The 22,718-nt window shown below is 40.6% G+C and overlaps 1 protein-coding gene across 1 annotated transcript in view; it reads left to right on the top strand.

Moving 5' to 3' along the window:
- Window positions 1–22,718, top strand: part of DMD (dystrophin) — a 1,607,686-nt gene that overhangs the window by 1,200,612 nt on the left and 384,356 nt on the right. Inside the window, exons 51-52 of the mRNA XM_037050278.1 lie at window positions 7,814–7,849; window positions 11,179–11,296. Of these exons, the coding sequence (XP_036906173.1) occupies window positions 7,814–7,849; window positions 11,179–11,296 (154 nt within the window). The remainder of the gene's footprint in view (window positions 1–7,813; window positions 7,850–11,178; window positions 11,297–22,718) is intronic.

Here is a 22,718-nt window from a genome sequence, read left to right as displayed (position 1 = left end):
AAGCCTGAAAATATGATGCATGTGACAAAAATTCATCTTCAAACTGCCACAATTGTCCTTTGTCAATATGCTAAATTTACAGAGCAGTGGTTTCAAGAAATGTGCACAATCTCGAATAACTAGCAGATTTAATGTTCAATAGCCAAAAATATCAGTGCCTTTTCTGACAGCTTAGAAACGTATTTGTAAATCATTATCTAAAATTGTAGCCTAAAATCCTTCTTTCTTCTTGACTTTGAAATTGTATTTCCAGATCCCCAATTTAGACCACATTATTTACTCACTGGCTTATGTAACTGAACGGAGTTTTCATTTTTGCATACTAAGAGTTTCATGGAATGGCAAGCAAATCAATCCTTTAAGTTTTCTGTGACAAGATAATTTGAAAATGGTCATCATAGTCTCTTTTCCAACAAAGGGAAAGAATTACTTTAAAAATAACATACTAATAGCACATTAGCTTTCTATTACAAGAAAAGCCTCAAACTTGTGAGGCTTAAGATGCATTTTTGAAGCCCATAAGACTACCAACAAATAGGAAATACATTATGATGGGTAGAGAAATACATTTCACAGACTATCATATTGAGTTTGAGTTTTATAAGAATTTCTTTCTTTTTGTTTTTTTTTCTAAGATTTTATTTATTTTTAGAGAGAGAAAGGGAGGGAGAAAGAGAAGGAGAGAAACATCATTGTGTGGTTGCCACTCCTGCGTGTCCCACTAGGGACCTGGTCCCCAACCCAGGCCTGTGCCCTGACTGGGAATCGAACTGCTGACCCTCTGGTTCACAGGCCCGTGCTCAATCCACTGAGCCACACCAGCCAGGGTTGTTTCTTTCTTTACCATTCACTTTGGTACTTTTGCTGGATACTTTCTCAGATCCACTGTCTAACTTCCTGATCTATCCTGAGAGGCTGGATAATATGGGCAATGCTTACTCATCAGTTGAGTCCTTCTAACTGAAGGCACCCACAGAGCAGCACATGAAAGAACAGCGACTCAGGACAGTTCAGTCCCTTTCCTGACTGACAGCCGTGGTGCCTGTCAAGCAGTCCTCTCCCTGTAGCTACTTCTTAGATTCTATTAACTGCACCCTCCACTTAACCTTTCAGGCCTTGAGGAGGAAAGGCTCCCAATTCCAGTCTGAATGAGTCATTTGTGTTTTGCAGGCGCCCTGGCTGAATCAGTATCTCATCAGTAACATAGTTAATTTCCCATTTCATCTTCCCATTTATTCACACCTGTGTAATAATTATATCCTGCTATATCATAGCTAGACTATACTACAGGATAGCCTAGGTACTTTGTAACTGTGTCGTAGCTCTTAAGTGCATGGACTCTGGAGCCAAATTGTCTATGGTACAAGTTCTGCCACTTATTGACCTATGATCCTGGACAAATTGCTGGACTTCTTTTTCTTCCATTGACCTTAACTGTGAGATGGGGATACTAATAGTCCCTGCCTCGTGGGATGTAGTGAGAATTAAATTGATCATTTTTTTTAATTTAACACTTTTACCGTTCTTATTAAGTGACAGGAAGTGGTCCAAGCATTTTACAAATATTAACCCTATTCTCGTGACAAACTTAAGAGGTAGATACTCTTATTATCCTCGTTTACAGTGGTGGAAATGAAGAAAAGAGCAGTGAAGTAACCTGGTGAAAATAATAAAGTGGGTAAATGGCAGCCAGGATTCAAACCCAGGCAGCCTGACTCCAGAGTCCATTCTCTTACCCACTACTTTATGATACATTCTTCTGGCCCATGTAAGTGCTCGGTAAATAACTATGCTGTTGTTAATGTTATTTCCCATTGTATTTGTTGGTTTCAAGTCTTTATTGTTTGCTAAATTATGAGTTGATTTTGAGGAAAGACGCCAAGTTTTCTATGTCTTATGTGTACTAGCCAAGTGCTGGGCGTATAGTTGCAGGTACACAATTGTGGAATTAATTATTAGTTGTTTCCCACATAAATCTCCCAAGATCTCCCTAGCCTTGGGAACAACTAATGTTTAGGTAAAACTGGAAGTGGACTTGACATCCCAGCAGGCATTCTTGTTGCCAGAACTACAGGTTCCCCTTTTAATCCCAAATTCTTTCCTCAGATGGTTCGCAATTCTCTTTGCAGGTCCCCTGCCTTCTTTCTACTGCTATTGAATGACTTGGCTTGTCCGAGAAGAGATAGTTTTGATAAGGGCCCACCTCAGACGACTACCAACTGTCCTATTCTGCATTCCCCAAAGCATGAACTTTTTGGCTTCCTGACTGCTACTTACAGAAATTTAAAATACATTCTCAGGAACTCAGCCAGAGGCATGTGATTAATGTAATTTAATTCAGGTTCAAATGTGTTTTTCCTCATCACTGATTAACTGGTGTTTCGGGCAGGGCACACAACTTTTGTTCTCTGCTAACTTCAGGATTGAGGTCAGGATCAACTATGTAATTTCTGAGGTCCAACTACAAATAAAAATTCAGGTCCCTGTGGGGGCGACTTAACTCACAAGTCCCCCCGTGTGCCACAGATGGGACAGAGGAACATGTACATGACAGAGATATGATGTGATCTGCTTGGGGAGGAGAAGTGCCCATTTTCCCAGAGGAAAAAGGCCATGAGCAGTGGCCAGTTTCTCAGGGGAAAAAGGTGTTGAGTTCCCTCCTCCAGGGGCTTTTATTGGGTTGTAATACACAGGAATACAGGGCGGCAAGGATCAAACAGTAAATAATATTTCAAAGAAATCTGAGGGCTTAGTATGAGTCAGAGTCTGCCAGGAACAGAGTTTTAGGGTTTCCTGCTCGAACCCTTAACATATGAATGAACCCTTAACATATGAATGAAAACACTCTTAGAAGATCAGATTTCACAGGTTTATCAGGAAATCTTTGTGATGCCAGATTTTTCCCCAGGACACACTCTAGCAAGGCAAGGAGCTACACCTCTCCCCAACAGGTATTCAAGTTTAAGGGGATTAGGGCCAGAAAGCACTTCTCCCAGAGAACATGGGGACTCGGGCTATGTCAAAGCTGGGGGGGCAAGAGTCCATTGCTCTTTGTTGCAGCCCCCCAAGCCCTTCCATGAAGGCCTCCCAAGTGATCGAGTCTGGCTTAGGTTGCCTCCCCCGCCCACTGTGAGGAGTATTACTCATCATTGACTTCCAACCAAGCTTTGGGGGCAGGGAGAGGAAACTGAGGCAGCATTTTCTACCAGAGACCAGCTTTGTCTCCTTTGGCTCGCATTCCAGAGGTAGTCACTAGCCCTTAGCCACAGGGAGTCAAAATACAATTCCTAGAACCAGGCAGAGCGGTCTACAACAGGTCCCCACATTTAAAAACTCATAAAGAATAGCAAGGGCAGTGGTGGTGCAGAAAACCAGGCATGGACCCCTTCCAAGTCCAGAGCCCAGGGCACGGTGCAGGCTGCACCCCCGTGAACTTGGCCGTAATTGAGGTCTCTGCGTGCTCAGGGCACTTCTCACTCAGGTTGAAATTTGTTTCCTGTCTTAGCTTTGCTATCTGCCATATCTGAAAACTGGCCCAAAGTTCTTTTCGCATTTCTTCCAGGAAGCCTAGAGGTTGTTACACATTAAGAATTCCTGGTGGCTTGTTTTAATACCCTAGTGTACTCGAGTTCTATGAGTATAATGGAACCGCGCCATTGCTGTGTGAATCATCTAAGCAGTCTCCTTTTCCTCCTATTAAATTCTAGGCTCATTGAAACTAATGGCCATGCTCATTTTTTTAGTAGCAGTTTTTTTTTTACTGTCATCTTTCAGTTTTATTATTCTTTTCCATTTTAGTGAATTTGCTGAGGTGACACTGGTTAACAAAATTATACAGTTATACAGGTGCAGAATTCTATAATATATCATGTGTACATCATATTGTATGTTCACTACCCTGACTCAAGTCTCCTTCCATCACCATTTATCCCCTCTATACCCTCCACCACCTCCCTCTACTTCCCTACCCTTGTTGCAGGAGGGGCCGGGATTGGAGGGATTAATTTGAAACGGGGGGGGGAAAAAAACCAACAGTTGTTTTTAATAGAGCAAATTTAAAATATTAATTCACTTGAATGGAATCTTAAGAGTTGTGTTAATAATGTTCAATAATTGTGAGTTATACATCTGCTTGGTAATATCATGGAATCATCATATTATATGGATATGAAGAAGCTTAGGGCCCTGGCTGGTGTGGCTCAGTGAATTGAGTGCTGGCCTGAGACTCAAGGGGTCACCTGCTAGATTCCCAGTCGGGGCACAAGCCTCGGTTGTGGGCCAGGTCCCCAGTAAGGGGCGTGCGAGAGCCAACCACACATTGATGTTTCTCTTCCTCTCTTTCTCCCCCCCCTTCTCCTCTGTCTAAAAATAAATAAATAAAATCTTTGAAACAGAAGAGGCTTAGGGTCTAGAAGGGCAAAAGTGGGTGTATTAGTTGGGGCCCAAGCTGAAATGTTCCAGGGCAAGTTTAAGCAGGAAATGGTTTTATTATAGGGAGTATGTATGAACACATGAAAGGAAACAAAAAGCGGGCCAGGGAAGGTGGAAGAGCCCTTAGATCAAAATGCAAGTCTTCCCCAACTTAAGGAAAGAATGACAGAAGGTTGGATACAAGCATCCATGTCTGCAGTCTCAGGCAGGTTCCCCAAAGCTGCTGGGGGGTCATTGAGCCCAAGTCAGCCAGAAGAGCTCCACGTCTCCAAAGAACGGCTCTGTTGTAATGTCTCAGTGCCCTTGAGGTACTGGTGGGGAGGAAGGGGTGGCTTCTGTTCAGTGTAGTGAGGGCTTTCCCAGGGCAGCAGCTGGGGTCCCTGGTCGGTTAGGTCCCGCTTATAAAAGTATTGCATGCGCTCCTGGCTGTCGCAGTGGGTATTAGCAGTAGCGGTGTGTGGAGACCTGAGAGCACAAAACTACTAGGAGAAAGCATGGGGAGAGAGCTTGCCATTTATCTGGCAATGATGCTTTGGACATGACCCCAAAATTACAGGCAACAAAAGCGAAAATAGACTAGTGGGATTGTGTCAGACTTAAAAAAAAATCCTTCGCAGCAGACGATAAAAGCAATAAAATGAAAGGGCAGCATATGAGATGGGAGAAAGTATTTGTACACCGTAGATCTGATAAAGGGTTAAGATTCAAAATATATGAGGAACTCATGCAACTCAGTAGCAGAAAAAGCAAATAATCTGATTTAAAAATGGGCAGAGGACCTGAATAACCATTTTTTAAAAGAAGACATTCACATGACCAACCCGCACAGGAAGGAGCCCAACATCACTCATCATCTGGGAAACGCAAATCCGAACCACAATGACACACCTCCTCACACTCGTTAGAATGGCTATCATGAAAAAGACAAGAAATAACAAATGTTGGTAGGGGTGTGTAGAGACGGGAACCCTTGTACATTGTTGGGAATGTAAATTGATGCAACCGGTATGGAAGTCAGTATGGAGGTTCCACACAAAAATTAAAAAAATACAACTACTGTGTAATCCAGCAATTTCCTTTCTGGGCATCTTTCCAAAGGAAGTGAAACGGGGACCTCGAAGAGATAGCTGCATCCCCACGTTCATTGCAGCGCTATTCACAATAGTCAAGATATGGAAACAACCTACACCTCCCTAAGGAAGAAGGAAATCCTGTCATTTGTGATAACATAGGCAATATACTAAGTGAAATGAGCTGGACAGAAATTGAAAAGAATTGAAATCAGAGAAACAGAGTAGAATGATGGTGACTGGGGCCTGGAAGTGGGGTGGTGGAGAGAGGGAACTGGGAAGGTGGTGGTCATTGAGTACAAACTTTGGGTTATAAGATGAGTAAGTTCTAGATCACCATCATACACCATGGTAACTAGAGTTAGTAATAACGTATTATATACTTGAAATTTTCTGAGAGAGTAGGTTGTAAGTGTTCATATCACACACACACACAGGTAACTATGTAAGATCATGAATGTGTTAGCTAGTTCGTGGTGATTATTTCACATCAGGTTGTATATCTTTATACACAAATTCAATTTGCCAAATCAACTTAAATAAAGCCGAAAAAAACTTTAAAAAAATGGAATCTGAGAGACAATTAAAAAAACATTTTGTATGATTTGGACAAAGAAGTACCGAAGCTCCACTTCCTTTGGAAGATGCTCTTTGACCCCTGTATTTGGTTAAATACCTCTGCTGCGTCATTTGGTAACTCCCACGGGTCCCCTACCATAACACTCTCTTCAGTTTAGTGTGATGGCTTGTCTGCTGCCTGTCCCTACCACTAGTTAATTTTCTCCTTGAGAATGGTGACTGGCTCCTCCTTTACTGCTCTATCCCCTGTACCTAGCCCAGTGACTGACACAGTGGAAGTACTGAAAAATAGTTGCTGAAACCCAATTTGGAGGACATTCTGCAAAATACCTGTCCTGTATTCTTCAAGCCAATCAATGATGTGAAGTTCAAAGAAAGGCAAGATCTAGCTCAGATAAAAGAGACTAAGGGCATACGACAACTTAAATACAATGCATGAGCCCAGATCAGTAAATGAAATGCAATTAAAGGGATAATTGCCAGACTATGAATAAAGAATGTGGATTAAAGTACTAAAACTACGTTACATTTCATGACTTTTAAATGGAGCTGAGGTTATGTAAGAGAGTGTCTTTGTTCTTAAGAAATAAACACTGCAGTATCTAAGGATAAAGGGCATGCTATCTACAGATTATTCTTCAGTGGTTCAAAAAACGATATCTGTAATATTACATATAGAGGTATCATACAAACGCAGAGAGAATGATAGGATGGTAAATGATGAATATGGCAAAATCTCAACAATTGGTAAATCTAAGTGAAGGGATACATGGGTTTCTTTGACCACTCTTATAGATCTTCTTTCATTTTAAAATCATATAAAAATAAAATGCATGTTAAAAACATATTTTTGAATGAACGAAGGACAAAAGGATAGCCAACTCTAGTTAGGAAGTTTTTATGAAGACATTACCAACAGAGGTGATGGTAGAGCATTCAGAGAAGTAGAGAACTCATGCCAAGCAAGAAATATCCAAGCCAGTTTAAAATGTAAATGAGAAATAAGGAAGTGGACAATAAAGAGAACTTTGGATTTGGCCACTCTATTCGGAAAGGCAGCCAAATGCGAGAGCAGAAGCCAGAATGAAGGTGCTCAGTGAGGCAGTTGAAAGCTAGACAGGTGATCAGCATCCTCACAGGTAAAACTCTTCCAGTTACTAGAAAGGCTACAGTGAGGACCTGCCTGGCTTACATGCTTGCTTTCTTCCTTACATGAAGTGGTCCTATTAACATTTCACCTTGTCGGTCTCCCACGTTCCTTGTTAAAGTTGTATATAAAAGGGTACACAGTCTACATGTTTTCATTACGTGTAAACTTAATTCCTGTTTATCTTCTGAAAATGACAGCAACTGCAGTTCACCTGGGCTCTTGTAAATGTAATTATGTGACCACTGTGGAGTTTTGTAGAAAAATATAAAAAATGTGGACAGATTGTTTTTAAGGTCTTTTCTTAGATATCTCAATACTAAGTATTCAAGTCAACACAGAGTTTTCTCTTTGAGTATTATTTAGGTAAAAGTCCATTTTAACAAGTACAATAACAAAGAGTAATTCTTTCTAGGAGCCTAAAGTGACCTACTTATAGTATGTATGGCTTCCTTGTTAACTCCCTTTATCATGAGATTGCTATTTATAACCACTTCCTTTAACCCTGGGGGGACTTAGTAGGATTAATGACTTATGATTCACTTTGTATTTGAAGTTTTTCTTTTTCCCTTCCATCTTTGCTCAGCTAGTGGAATCCATGATGAATTCTTGTCTCCAAGGGGTAAGCTGTTTTTAGTAAAGCCCCCTAGCTGGCTTATGATTCCTTAGAAATAGCACTGATTCCTTATCTCTCCTGTATTTGTTCCTTCTAGAATGATAGACTCCATGTAGACACGCTCAATTATCATGCTATTTGCAGCTGAGCATGTAATGCTTTTAGTCTTGTTTATCGGTGCCCTGAGTATCTGGGCTCACGTCGGAAAAACAAATCAGCATAATTAGCATTCCACTTGTTTAGCGGGACACATAGAGACAGCTAAAGCCGGAAAGAAGAAACTGAAGAAGAGAAGAGGATTGGAGGTCCTATGAGGATGAAGATCAGAGGCGAAACATAGATTTAGAGATGGTAGCATCTGCTAAGAGCACCAGGTTGGGGGCAGAGAACAGGATTTCATAAGCAGATAGGGTACTTGGGAGGGAGGGAGGAGGTGTTTCATCATCGGTGGGCGGTTTAGTGGAACAGAGATGCAAGCCCCAGTATTTGAGAAGTTATTGGATTATAAAGCTCCGTTGTCAGGTCAAAGAAATTGTAATAGCAAATAAACAGGGTACGCTCCAACGAAAACCGAATGAAAAGGAAAAAAAATTGTTTTTCTCACAGCATGCATGGGTTCTGTTCATTAGCGGGAAGGTCTTTCAGTCGCTGTTTTTACTAATACCTTAAAGAAAACAACACTTAAATGTACTCCATGTTCAAAGCCTTCTCTTTATTTCTAGGGAAAAAAATCAAACAAGAAAATGCCCATTCTGCTCTACTTAAAAACCACTATTTACTGAGTACATTAGTGTCTTATAAATTCCATAGCAATATGTATTATTTCTGTACCATTTCCTTTTTGAAGTGGGTGTTGGTTTTGGTTGACTAAAGAGTGTGGGATAAAGAGTTACGATTTTGTTTTGAAGTACTTTGGAAAGCATAGTTTCATTGCAATTGTGAATCTCCTTAGATTTTTAAGAAGGCTGTCTCAAAGAAGGTCATTAATAATCTTCTCAGGTGCTGGCAAACCATGCGCCTGTCAGCGGAATTACAGAATCAACCAACAGCGAACAGGTTTCGCAATACCCTGAGACCTCCTTTGTTCATTACAGAGGAAAATGGCTTGTTTTAAGTCTAAACTGACATGCTTGCTGATTTTAATGGTGAAAGCTGTTCATTGTGGTCAGATTTAATATTTAGAGCCTGGTAAGGTTCAGATTAAAGTTGATCAAGTTACTTCCACGGCACACTTCTTAAACAAACTTTGTAATCCTAAAGAAGGGGAAAAAAAGTATAGCCCACCCCATCGAGTAATGTATCCAGAAGTGAGAAGCAAAGAATAGGCTGGTTGTTTCAGGGTGATTTACTATTAAGTCAAAGGGAAATAATAAAGGTAATCTTATAGAAAAATGTCCAGATATCAAAAAGACATAAATTGTCATTGAAATGACAGAAAGCATTCCTAAGGTTTTCGTTCTCTACTGTACTCGTAACACTTGGAAGAGTGCCTGGGAGTTGATATTTATAAAATGGAAGAATGAGTTCATGAATGAATGAATGCGCACTCTTTGCTAGCTATGTGTATTTAGAGTTCTGTGTTCAGTTTGAAGGGAAGATTTGACTGTATATCAGGCATCTGGGTAGATCCAGTTTTTGTTTTTGTTTTGTTTTTTAGGGCTAATGTATTAGACATTTAAGAGTCAGAAATTCCAAAGCACCATTTCAGCTTGCTCTGTCACAGATGACCAGAGTTTAATATTCTAACCCCGGAAAACATCTCATTTTGTAACATCTACTGCTATATATGGTTCCTACTTTAAAATTTGTTCAGTACTCTCCAACTGACTTATGCCACTTACCTCAATAGCTGTCTTTGGCAATTTGCTCCATATTTCAAACACCCGTTTGTGTAAAGAAACCATAAAACTTAGAAACCTGAAAATTGGATTTTTCTTCTGAGCAATCACAGCTTACTAATGTGGAAAATTTGTTAAAAGTTAGCCCCTCCAATTTTTCAATACTGAGAAAGAAAAAGTGTTCAAAATACATGTGCGATGTTTGGATAAGTTCTTCCCATTATTTTAATGGTACCAAAAGCAATTGAGGTTAAATCACAAGGCCTGTCTTCCTACCTCTTCAGCAAAGAAGCACTCCAGAACAATCAAAATTTGGCTTTTCCAAAAACAAAAATCCTTAGAAAATCTGCAGCAGGCAAAGGACGTAGCAGGTGACTAAATTTCAGAAACTGAACTACCTACCACATTTCACCTCTTCACTTTCTTCGGCCTTATGTGGTGGTAGGAAGACTATTAGATTTAAAACCATGAAAAATTCTGGCTTGGCTATTAGTGTAGTTACTGGAATAAAAATGAGAAAACTTGTGTAAGTCATTTGGTACCACAGTGGTTATAAACTAACAACCAATATTCATCACACTTCCAAAACTAAAATATATTTAGTTTTAGAATAAGAACAAGGTAAATATGTTTTTTCCCCAGACTTCTTTGTAAATATCATTGGGATTTTGGCCCTTTATGTAAAGAGAATAAGATAACAGTGATAATAGATGGAAACTTTAAGGAGGGGGGGATTTCTTAATGATTAACATCGCTATCTATGAATGCAAGACATCTATTTCTTGGCTTCATTCTATTTGGTACTTTTATCTAAAGTCTATTACATTAAAGTCAGGTGTAATACAGAATATGAATACTTTCCAAACTTGCCTAATCCTAAAAATTAAGTGGAGAATCTGTTAGAAATACCAATTCCCACTTATTCGTTTATTATGGGAGGGGTCAAGGCAAAGGAGTTTGGCAATTCTTATTGGAGGCGACTTTGAAGAAAGACTGATTTAGCTCATTTATCTCTTGTCCTTTATAGGTAAGGAATCTCAGGTGCAAAGAAGCGAAGTCATTTATATCTCTTAAATCACTTCTGCGCTTTTTCTGTTTCTAACATATACACCTTAATTTTGACACCACGCCGAATGAGATTACAAGTATAAATACCTGTCTCTTAAATTACATGGTCATATTTCAAAATTACATTTCTTAGTCATGGCACTCATATATTGGGTTGAGTAAAACGAGGTACTCAGGAATGACTGTCTCAGCTCCTAAAATAGTGGAGCAAATCTATAATCAAGATTCTCATTTGAAATATGTTAGGTATCTGAGAATGAAACACATCTCTCATTCAATTGTTCTCTATAAAGAGATTTATACCCCATAACATCTTCTTTAGATCTAAAAAGTGCTCTGGTTGCTTTGAAGATCACACTTTACTTTGTATGACATGACGGGAGTGCAGGATGCTGGGGAATCTCACATTGTTGTAATTTGTTCCTCCAGGCCACACTGCAGGATTTGGAACAGAGGCGCCCCCAGTTGGAAGAACTCATTACTGCCGCCCAGAATTTGAAAAACAAGACCAGCAATCAAGAGGCAAGAACAATCATTACTGATCGAAGTAAGTCTTTTAACAGGCATGTGAAACGGAAGGAAAAATGTGTGAAAAGTTTCAATAATGACTTAAGTCCATGCACCTCCATCGCACGGATAAAAAGAATGCCGACGAGTTGTCAATGACCACTGTTACACTAGGATTTTCAGTCCCGTAAGCTTGGCTTTCCATGACAACGTGATTTCACAGAACGGAGGAAATAGGGTTTCGTCCCTGCAGATTTACACAGTTGCAAAGCGGGGTGTGGTGCGCACAGTAAACGTGATGGGGCAGAGCCCCTTCTCCTCGGTTGTCATTTTGTAGGACCTGGCGTCCTTGGAGATGCCAGTCTCCCCCTCATGTCCTCGGTTGTTGGTCCAGGCAGGCACTTGCTTCCTGGACCAGCTTTTATACCCGTCTGCAGTGGCACTTCCAGGTCTGGGCAGTTCTCTGCGGCTTTGATGCCCCTCACTGCATAATACAGAAATCACTCTACGTACGGCTCCTTAGGCCAGACTGGGGTGGGTGGTGACTTTGGGAGGCTACAGAAAACCCATCTGCCTAGATATTGCACATGCCCTTTTCTTCTTTCCTTTTTCACAGGGTGCTTCAAAGTGACTGTGCATGAGGTCAGGCAGAGGGGACTGAGGGAGGAGTAGGGAGATTCTTGTGCATGGTGTTCTGTCAGAGGCCGTCCTCAGGAACCAGGAGGCCGGGCTTACCTCTGCGCTCAGATTCTCTTGGGTGTTCCTGGGTTTCTTCCCTCTCTTCCACATGCCTTCCCCCCAGGGACACAAATCCGTAGTGAATTTTCATAATTCCCCTGCAGCCCCTCTCCCCATTTCCCTTCCCACAATCTGAGGAAGCTTCTCTGGTACAGGAATAAAGAAAACCTTCCTTTAAATGTCCTTTTTTTCCATCTGAATGTTTGGTTGTAGACCAGGTCTAGGCTTTTGAAACTCAAACGTCAAGAATCTATATTCTGTTTTATCAACACTCTCCTCAGGAATAGAAGCCGAATGCCTGGCTACCTCCTAAATGTGTGTGTGTGTGTGTGTGTGTGTGTGTGTGTGTGTAAAATCTTTGCAAAATCCTGTCCACTAAATTTCATAATTCCCATTTTATAGAAATGAAACGGTTTCTGAGAAAGGTTAATCAAACTGCTCAAGCTTACAAAATAAGCAAATAACAGAGCATGGAATTTGCAAATGTCTCCTTCTGGCTTGAAAGTCTTGTGTTCCTTCTAGTCCGCTTACTCTTAGGACTTCCCATCTTCTTTTGTTGTTTTTGTTAATGACCTCAATCACCAGGAGTAGGATTAAACACTCTTTCGATTTGCAATTATGATGTCTTCCCTCATTTCCTAAGACACTTCCTCTTTCAGAGGCGGTGATTGTTAATTAAAACAGACTTTTCTTGATTTTGGAATTTTAACTCTTTATTGATGCACAGTGCATTTGCATCTGTGGTAGTGTATTACTTGGATAGCCCTGGCCGCTGTAACGGGTTAGCTCCTAAATTTTGGAGGCTCACCACAGTGGAAGTTTACTTCATGTTCCGGTGCCTTCCAAAATTAGGAGCCCTCTATGAAGCCTTTCAAAGACCCCAGCCCTCTCCATCTTTTGTGGCCAGAACATCAGCTTCCTATGCACTTAATGGGCAGATGAGCAATGAGGAATGCTCATTGGAATTCATTATGAGCCAGGCCTGGAAGTGGTGCGTGTTTATTGCACTCAAAAAGTCTATTAGCTGAACCTTGTCACATGGCCACACCTAAACATCAAGGGAAGCTAGTGAATACTGTCTGGTGCTGAACCCAGAAGAGAAACTAGTTTGGTAAGGAGCTGGCCAGTCTGTTCAACAACTGATTTGTACACGAAGAACGCACTGAAGTTCTATCTGTGTAAGTTACAGGATGTGATTTCTCTAACCAGCAGGGCAAGGGCAAAAATTGCCTTGTGAAGATCAACTTAGAGAGAGCTGTTTGGTCACTATTGATAGGAGAGTGTTTCCTCCCCCAAACTGGAACCGTGGGCCTTCTCCACCAGGTTGCAACCCATGGGCCCTGACAGGTGAATCTGAGTTGAGTGGGAGACTGCATTCTCATTACACAGTTACGTCTTCTGTTTCTTGCCTGAGTAATACGGAAATCTGGCCAAGATCTTCCTGCAAATCTGAACTTATTCATATATAGAAAGTCGTTTGTTATTTTGCTAATGAAAAACAACTATTTTTTCCCCTTAGAGGGGAATAACACTTAATTTATTTTATAGTATCCATTCGATGTCGTCTAAACATTTTTCATTATCTGTTGCAATCTTTTTTGGATATTGTATTGACTTTTCTTCCATGATGTGGATTAAAATTGAGTGACTGCAGGGCAGGTTTGTATCTCTCTGCTAATACAAAGTGATTTGAATAGTTCTACTTTTTCAGCTTTTGGTCTTTTAGGAATGAATACCTTGATGTATCTTTGCAGCACAGTGGAAAGATTCCGATCCAAATGGTTCAAAAGAGCATTTTTTTAAAAAGCAAGTGATCGTTGAGACATGTCATGTTGCTTATTAAGAGCCTAAGCCAGACTCTTAGTTCGAAATATGCCTGGAGCCTCCAGCGCTGGTACCCGGATAACTCTGAGAAGACAATGATTATCGAAATGTTGCCATTTACAGCCCTGCTAGGTTTCAGCTTCTCTCTCCATTTGTAATCTATGAAATGGGATGGAAATTCAATACTCGTAAAGTTTCACTCGTGTGTAAACTAGAATTTTTTAGTATAGACTTGGTTTTCAGGGAATGAGCAGAAATAAAATACTTGCTCATAAAATTGTATTTTCTTATTTGACAATTTCAGTATTCCTTTTTATTGTCCCGAAACTTCTAGAATACTTAAAAAGGAATCAGCTAAATAAAGAAATATATTCAATAGGTGTATCATACTATATCGCAACGTGATCTCCTCCTCGGTAAATCCCAGTTCATAACTCAGAACAGTTGGGGAAATCTATACATAATTACTACATTATGTCAGGAGAAAGGGCCAGTGAAGAGCAATTCCTCTCTACTGGTAATATCCATGGTTACTATCTCAATAGGTCTACAAAATACCAACATGTTTCACTGTGTGAAACTATTTTCATGCTACCTGTTTTCAAGTGATTATATTGATGGAAATCATGCTGTAATAATCTAGGCAAGAGAGTAAATTTCATTCTAATTGTATTCAAATGAAAATTCTCAATGCTGTTTCTGATGTTCAGTCTACTCATTTTCTTTCAATTCATTGGTTGCTTGAATGTGTCAGCCATTCCTGATCATTTTCTTCTCCAAAATGGGTAGATCAGGAGGCCAAAACCAGATGAGATAAGAAGGATGTATAATTGCATCTTTGTTCTGAATTATGCGAAATTCTTGTTCATGTTCATTACTACTGTAAGTCGTAGTACCATAACAGCTCACATAACAGTGAAGAGGATATGGAAAGAAAGAACTGCCCTGGCTGGTGTGGTTCAGTGGATTGAGCACCGGCCTGCAAACCAAAAGGTCGCAGGTTTGATTCTTAGTCAGGGCACACGCCTGGGTTATGGGCCAGGCCCCCAGTTAAGGGTGTGCGAGAGGCAACGGATCCTTGTATCTATCGCACGCTGCTGTTTTTCTCGCTCTCTTTCTCCCTCCCTTCCCCTCTCTCTAAAAGTAAGTAAATAAAATCTTTTTTTTTTAAAGGAAAGAAAGAACTGCTGTCTTTTACAGCTCTGTTTATTCCACAAATAATTTTGGTGAAACTGGCTCATGAGGTATTTGCATTTGACAGCCTTCCTTCTGTAGTTCCTGCCTCTGTAATACCCACCATTAGCGGTTTACAGATCCATAGCACTAGCACAGATAGCACAAAAGGGTTTTCAGAGCAAGTCGCCCAGGCTGTCCACTTACCAATTTTGTGACCCTGAACAAACAGTCTCAGTAAACTGATTTCAGTTTCCTCGGATATTAGATAAGATTACCAGTACTTGTGTCTACCTCAAGATTGGGAAAACTAGATAATACATAAAGAGTACTTAGGTCAGAGCCACAGTAAGAGCTCAATGAATGTTAACTCTTGTTATTTTAATTATAATTCATTTGGATCGTGCCCTGGTTGGTGTAGCTCAGTGGACTGAGCACCGGCCTGGGAAGCAAAGGGTGGCCGGTTCAATTCCCAGTCAGGGTACATGCCTGGGTTGCAGGCCAGGTCCCAAAAAGGGGACACATGAGAGGCAACCACACATTCATGTTTCCCTCCCACTCTTTCTCCTTGTCTTCCCCTCTCTATAAAAATAAATAAAATATTTAAAAAATGTAATTGGGTTGCTTGAGTGCTTAGTGGATAAGCATTTAATAAGGTCTTTGGTGGCTATCTGGTTCTTCCCCCAAGAGGGAGGGAGGGAGAGGGAAAGAGAGAGAGAGAAAGAAAGAGGGAGAGAGAGAGAGAGAAATATGAATGAATGAATGAATATGAGAATGAATAAATGAGGAGAAGGAGAAGGTTGCTTCAGAAAAGATAGTATAAGATATATAAATGAAATTACATATTTGGAAAAGCCTTTATGTGATACTACAAAAAGCAAATAATTCATTTAAAATATTTACTATAGCCTCAGGAGGTGTAGATATGATTCTCATTTTAAAGACAAAATACTGAAGCTCAGAGAGCTTATGTAATGTGCTCAGGGTCCTAGTACGATATCAAGAAAGGAACTGGCACTGAAGCTCATGTCTGTATGATTCTACAGCCTGGGATACATCGAGTGGAAAGTGTTACAGAACAGAGGTCCAAGGTGGGGGCAATATTTGGCCCACCCAGGGATGCCAAAAACTGCTACAGAAAACAGGGGCCCCTCCCAAGGACGGTATACTAATACCTACTGGATTTGTCTGTCCGCTGCCAGAGGAAAGACATCTCTCAATGCCAGAGATTTGTGAAAAGGAAAGGAAAGGTTTATTTAAAGCTATACAGACATAAAGTAGTGACCTGATGTCCCCATAATAATATCGAAGTACTTTAAGATAACCACAGATGCCCACAACACTTCCTTCTCCCCCTGCCCTAATTCGGGGTACCATATCTCAGGAAAAGAAGCACACGTTCGTGTTTCCAGGCCACTGTCACCATCAGCTGTGTCGCCATCCAGGCATGATCTCCAATTAATCCAAAGTCATGTGGCACCTTCTCATGGTCTACTGGCAAAGAGTTCTTTGTACTCATTTTTCCAGGCAAAGTCTCTCCTGCTTCCCAGGCCATGCAGCCAAGGGGAGTACTCCAAAGCCACATGGGCCTCTTTTACCAAAGCTGCAGAGGTCCCCACTCTGGAAAAACCACATGGCTCCCCCTGCCACCGGGCAAGAGGGGGTCCCCACTCTGACCCAAACTGCATGGCTCTCCCCCTTTTCACCTAGCCAAGAGGGGATCTGCACTCTGCTAAAACCGCTTGGCTCTCCCCTCACATGGCTAAGAGGAGGTATCTGCACTCCACCAAAACCACATGGCTCTCTCCAATGGCTGCTGCGTCTGCATTTAAATCCCCGCGCCAGTCATCCTTTGCAGCCCTATTTCTGACTCCTCCTACAATTGGTCACACCTGCCAGGACTCCCATATCCTTCCAGCTTTACTGGGCGGCCATAGTGAGTCTGGACAAGTGTGGCCCCATTGTGTGAAGCCAATCAACTCCAAGCTCTCACGCAGGCACTGTAACTCAGGGGAGCAGCCCCCAGTTATATCCTGGGTAGAAGTCACTCCCTTCTCCTTGGTTCAGAGCATGGCCACAGCTATTTAACATATCTATGAAACCAGTTAAAGGTTATAGATACGTTAAATGACCATGCCAGAGGTTAGCTGCAAAGCCGTTGCTGTACAAAACAGCTCTCAATGGCCCTGCTCCATTTTCCCTTCCCCCAACTGACACCTGGGCGGGGGTGAGGACATCTTACTACTTTCTGGATACCCTGAGCTCTGGACCCCATCCCAAATCCTTTTCTAGGGCCCCCCTGTTGGCTGCACCCTGTTACAAAAGAGCTGAAATATTTTGATTTTTTTTTTAGTAAAAAATACGAAGGAATACTAATTTCAGAACTTAAAATATTAGGAATAACCTCAGTTCACTATCATCTGGGAATAAATTTTTGCTGCTCCCATTGATAGTTTTGTCTCCTATGCATTTGGGTGGCTAATTATAGGCTTGTCTCTCCAGGCGTTGGGAATGTACTGGGTAGTGGGCCTTGGTAACCTTCTACGTGCTCATTAAATAGTGCACACCATCAAGGTGAGATGAACTGGGTACATAGAAACTGGCGATGGGAGAGTATATGGGAGCTGTAGTGTCCAGGGTCCAGCAAAAGTAATGCCTGCTTGAGTATGATTCATAGGGTGATACTATGGGTATAATCATTTATAGTTTTCATTTGAACACTTCACCTAAAATGCCCTATGGTGTGCTTCAGTGTGCTATTATTATGTTATAGCATGGCCTGCTTATGATTTTGTAATAAACGAGTTTATAATAAAAAAAAAGACGTTCTGTGTGCTGGACCCTGTATGGCCTTTTATTAGCCGAACCAGGCAGGGGAGGAACTTCTGAAACAGAACACCAAGTCTTAAGACAGAAGTGTGTCTTTTGGAACCATTTTTTTTTCCAGCTAAGGCTCTTTCAAACCAGTTTAGAATTCTTTGAGAAATCTGGTAACAAGATATACATTTTAAGAAAATTAATTCATAGCCTACTACTTAAAGTCACCCAGGCTCTAGAAGGGAACAGCTCTGTTGTATGAGAATAAAGACACTCTCAAGGGATGTTTGAATTTACTGGCAGTTCGATAGCAGCTTTGTCCACCTATCATTCATGGCCGCAACCAAATGTATGAAACCCGTCATGGTGAAATAGCAACGCTTTGGTGTTCTGCACACTTTAATGAAATCCCTCTTGCTAATGAAATGCCAGCCAATATCTTCCTCACAGGTATTGCGTACTAGAGAGTTGCTCATTTTAGAATAAGCAGAGTCACCCATATAACTTCCCTTCTTTTGACATCTAACACCTGCTGTCAACCTGTTATAACTAGGTGCTGCTCTCAAAATTGGCCTCCACCAGGATGCCCCTTGCTGGTAACCAAAGAGTTCATTCAGTTCAGTAAATATTTGAATATTTACTCTATGCTGGTTAATACCAGAGGTGATACTGGGAGGTATCAGGAGGAATAAGATTCAGCCTTGGCCGTTAAAAAAGAAACTCACCACCATTAAATGTATTTAAACAAGTATATTCAAATGAAGCAGTCTAGGATAGGTACTTCAGTAGAGCTGTATTCGAACATGTTGAGAGAGAACAAGAAGCGGGGAGATTTGGCTCTGAATGAGGAGATCCTGGAATGCTCCCAGGAGGTTCAATTTCTTGTGGTCATGGATAGGATTTTGAAAAGCAGAAGGAGGCTGGAGAAGGAAGGATATTTCATGAAAGGATGACAGGAGGACACATAATTAGACTTGGGTCAGCAGTCGTACAATGGATGAATGTGCAGGAGTGAGGAGGAGAGAAGGTGGGAGGGGGTGGAGAGAGGGGAGGCGTAAATGGAGTCAGTGAGACCATTTGGGAGGCGAGAGAGCCCTAGCTAGAGCAGTAGCAAGTGGAGTGAAAAAAAAAATGGAATTCAAATAGGCGGGGGTGCTACCATGAACAGGATTTGGACATTGACTCGATGTGTGGAGTTGAAGATCTAAGAGAGAGCTTGCCTCTTAAGATTTTGACATTCCGTGGCTTGGAGGATAGTGATGTCATAACCAGAGATGAACTCAGGCCAAGGAGCTGATTATGTGTAATCAAATGTGGTTAAGATACAGCCAGTGCGCATAATGGGAAATGGTCAAAAACACAAGGAGAGATCAGAGGAGCAAAGTCACCTCTCTCCAGATTGGGAAGTTACCCTGAGTGGATGAGCCTGCACACAGAGAGGGTGCCAGGTGAAAAGAAAAGTAGGCCTAGGGAAGAGACTACATTTAAAGAATTTCCGAAGAGTCAGCACTACGCCTCCCAGTGGCAACTTGCAGTATAGGTGCATTTGGACAAACATACTGAACAACGAGTTTATAGGTATTGCACTGTACTTGGTTTTCTATCTTCTGCTGTGCAACCAGTCTAGTAAGTTTCTTCCTCATTCTTAGCGATACTTGAAATATGATGAGGCATAGAAACTCTTTAGCTGAGAGTGTGAGATTGCTGTGTTTATGTATATTAAACCCTCATTATACCAGGGCAGATGGTCATTGCCATTTGCCATCTTGGTCTAATGAACTCTTTGCTTTTTTTTTCTTACATGTTCAAGTTATTTTTCAAATACTTTGCAGAAGTAAGCCTAAAGAAATGGTAAAAAAAACAACTGCATTAGAAACTTTAATAAGAATTTAAGCACAACAAACTTCTGTGGATCAAATAAATTTTATAATAAATTATAAATGATTAGCATCCCACATCATTTTAGCAAAACACAATGGTTCAAATTCTTCAAGCAAACATTATGTGAAGAAGTCTTTCCTGTTGAATGACTAACTGGATTAAAATATCATTTTTCTCTCTGTCTTGATAAATATATTATTAGCTCATCAAAACTTGTGTTTGGGAAAAAATCCATCTAGATTATTACCATTTGAAGACTCACAGTCTAAACTTCCACCTATATGATCAATTTCACCATCATCCTCAGAGTCCAAAATGCTGGTTTCTGTCTCTTTGCATTTACCTTCCACTACATCTAATAATTGTGAAATGTCTTCCACTGGCAATTTCCTTATCACCGACATTATGGGAGTAAACTGGAAGGAATTTTCAACTGTATTCAATGAAAGCAAAAAAAGCAGACTCCAAAAGTGGTGTCTCCAGTATTATTTTATATCTTCTTAAAATATGATGCAGTGTTTTAGGCAATGAAATGAAAGACTAAAGGGTGAAGGTCTGTTTCACTATCATACCATCTTTCTAATAATTCTATCATATTTCCATTTACCAATCACTTGTGCATAATTAAGATAATTTGAGTAATGATGAAGTAGCAAAATGCTTCCAAATACAATGAAAATATGATCACTGAGACAACACAGTGTAACTTAGGTTTATGAATGAATTCAGCAGACCCACATATGGTAATTGAAAAATAAAATGGTTTTATTTCAACAATAAGTCAAATATCACTTTGATTATAATAGGCCGTGGGGGGGGAGTCACAAAATTAAAATGTTTACAGATAGTTAGAACTTCTCAAAAATGAAACTCAAAAACTAAACTTGGGTGCAGTGGACCTTGAAGACATATCAAAGGTTAAACAGAACATCACGTGTCCAATCCTACTACAAAAATCAGAGTTTTATCCATCATCATTCTCCACATACACACACAGTCATGCGCTACAGAACAACATTTTGGTCAGCAGCAGACTGCATCTGTGACTGTGGCCCTGTGAGTTAATAATGGGCGGAAACTTTCTACTGCCTAATGACACCATAGCCATTGTAGTGTCACAGCATAACACGTTACTCATGTGTTTGTGGTGATGCTGATGCAAATGAACCTAGTCAGCAAGAGACATGTAAAAGTATAGCACATACAGTTGGGTAAAGTACATGATACTTGATAATGACCGTGAGCAACTATGGTACTGCCTTAAGTATTTACTCTACTTGCTATTGCTATTTTGGGGTGCACTCTTTCTACTCATAAAAAAGTTTGCTATGAAACAGCATGCCGACCTGGCTGCTATGGCTCTGTGGATTATGCGCCAGCCTGCAAACCAAAGGGTCCCTGGTTCGATTCCCAGTCAGGGCACATGCCTGGATTTGCAGGCCAGGTCCCCAGTAGGGGGTGTGCAAGAGGCAACCACACATTGATGTTTCTCTCCCTCCCTTCCTCCCTCCCTTCCTCCCTCCCTCCCTCCCTTCCCCTCTCTAAAAATAAATAAATAAAATAAAGCCATTTTAAAAAGCAGTGTGCCTTGTTATGCCAGCAGCAGCCTCATACATCTTATGTTTACTGCGTCTCTTGATCGCATCGTTTTCCGTTGTACTTGATTTAATCTTCTGTTTTGTACAATAATTTGCCATACAGGCTGGTCACCTAGAAGCAATAGGCCATGCCATACAGCCTAGGTGTGCAGTAGGCTCTAGCATGTAGGGATGTGTAAATGCACCCTATGATGTTTGCACAAGGACTATGTCACATAAAGATGCATTTCACAGAATGCATCCCTGCCGTGAAGTGCTGCATAACTGGGTAGGTGGGGCGGGGGTGGGGGGGAGAGACAGAAGAGAGGGAGAGAGAGAAGAGGAGAGAAGGAGAGAGAGTTCATTTTAAGGAGTTGGCTCATGCACTTTAGGGACAGGCAAGTCGGGTATCCTTTGGGCAGGCCAGCATGACAGATACTCAGGAAGAGGAGACACCGCTGTCTTGAGACAGAGGGCAGTCTGGAGGCAGAAATCCTACTTCTTCTGAGGAACCTCGGGTTGTGTTTTTTTTTTTCAGAAGGTCTTGAACTGATGATGGGATGAGGTGTGCCCACATTATGGAGGCTAATCTACCTTACTCAAAGCCTACTGATTTATGTTAGTCACATCTTAGAAACACCTTTAGGATAACATCTAGGTGGTAGGTAGAAAACTAGGCACCATTGTCTAGCCAAGTTGACACATAAAATTTACCATCACAGTGAGGTTCAGAGTAGAACACTAAGTCTCTTCGTGGATAAGTTTCATGATTTCTTTCATTTTCATCAGCATCCAATTGAAAGGGTACCTGGAAATATATATTAAACATTAGAAATGATCTTTGGCATCTTAATGAATTTCAGAGCTCCATCAGAATAATTATCTTATACATAAAAATTACCCACAAAAAAAAACTCTGTATGTTTTTCTTTCTTTACAGAGTTTTACTTATGTTGTGTTAAATTAACATTGAATGTATATCATGAAATAATGCTGATTTAATGTATCTCGTTCTTTAATTCTCTAAGAGGATTAAATCAAATCATATTTGAATAAGATTTAAAATCTAAATTAGCTGTCATGATTATATTAAATTAGTTTTTCATATGCATGTATAACAGGAAAAATAAATACAGTTTATTTAAAGTGATATAGCTATAATTATGAACATAAATAGAGATTGCTACTAATAGCTTACTTTTTCATTTCGTTTCTTTTAAGGGAAAGATATGAATTAGCAAACGTTCTACTCATCTACTTTAAAAACCAAACATGATGAACAAAGCTATAAAAAAACAAGGAAAAAAATTTTTTCTTTTTCGGCATGATAGAATAAAGATGCTGATGAAGAAATATAAAGAATCTGACAATCAGACAAAACGAGCTGATAAGACAGAAACAAAATAGGAAGAGACATGCCCATAGGGAGAATTCCAGATATTCATAGGCTAT

Source organism: Sturnira hondurensis, unplaced genomic scaffold (assembly GCF_014824575.4).
Source record: "Sturnira hondurensis isolate 20B ecotype Veracruz unplaced genomic scaffold, ASM1482457v3 Scaffold0006693, whole genome shotgun sequence".
In the NCBI taxonomy this organism is placed as follows: domain Eukaryota; kingdom Metazoa; phylum Chordata; class Mammalia; order Chiroptera; family Phyllostomidae; genus Sturnira; species Sturnira hondurensis.
The sequence above is the reverse complement of the archived record's forward strand: the minus strand, read 5'-3'. Positions and strand labels throughout refer to the sequence as shown.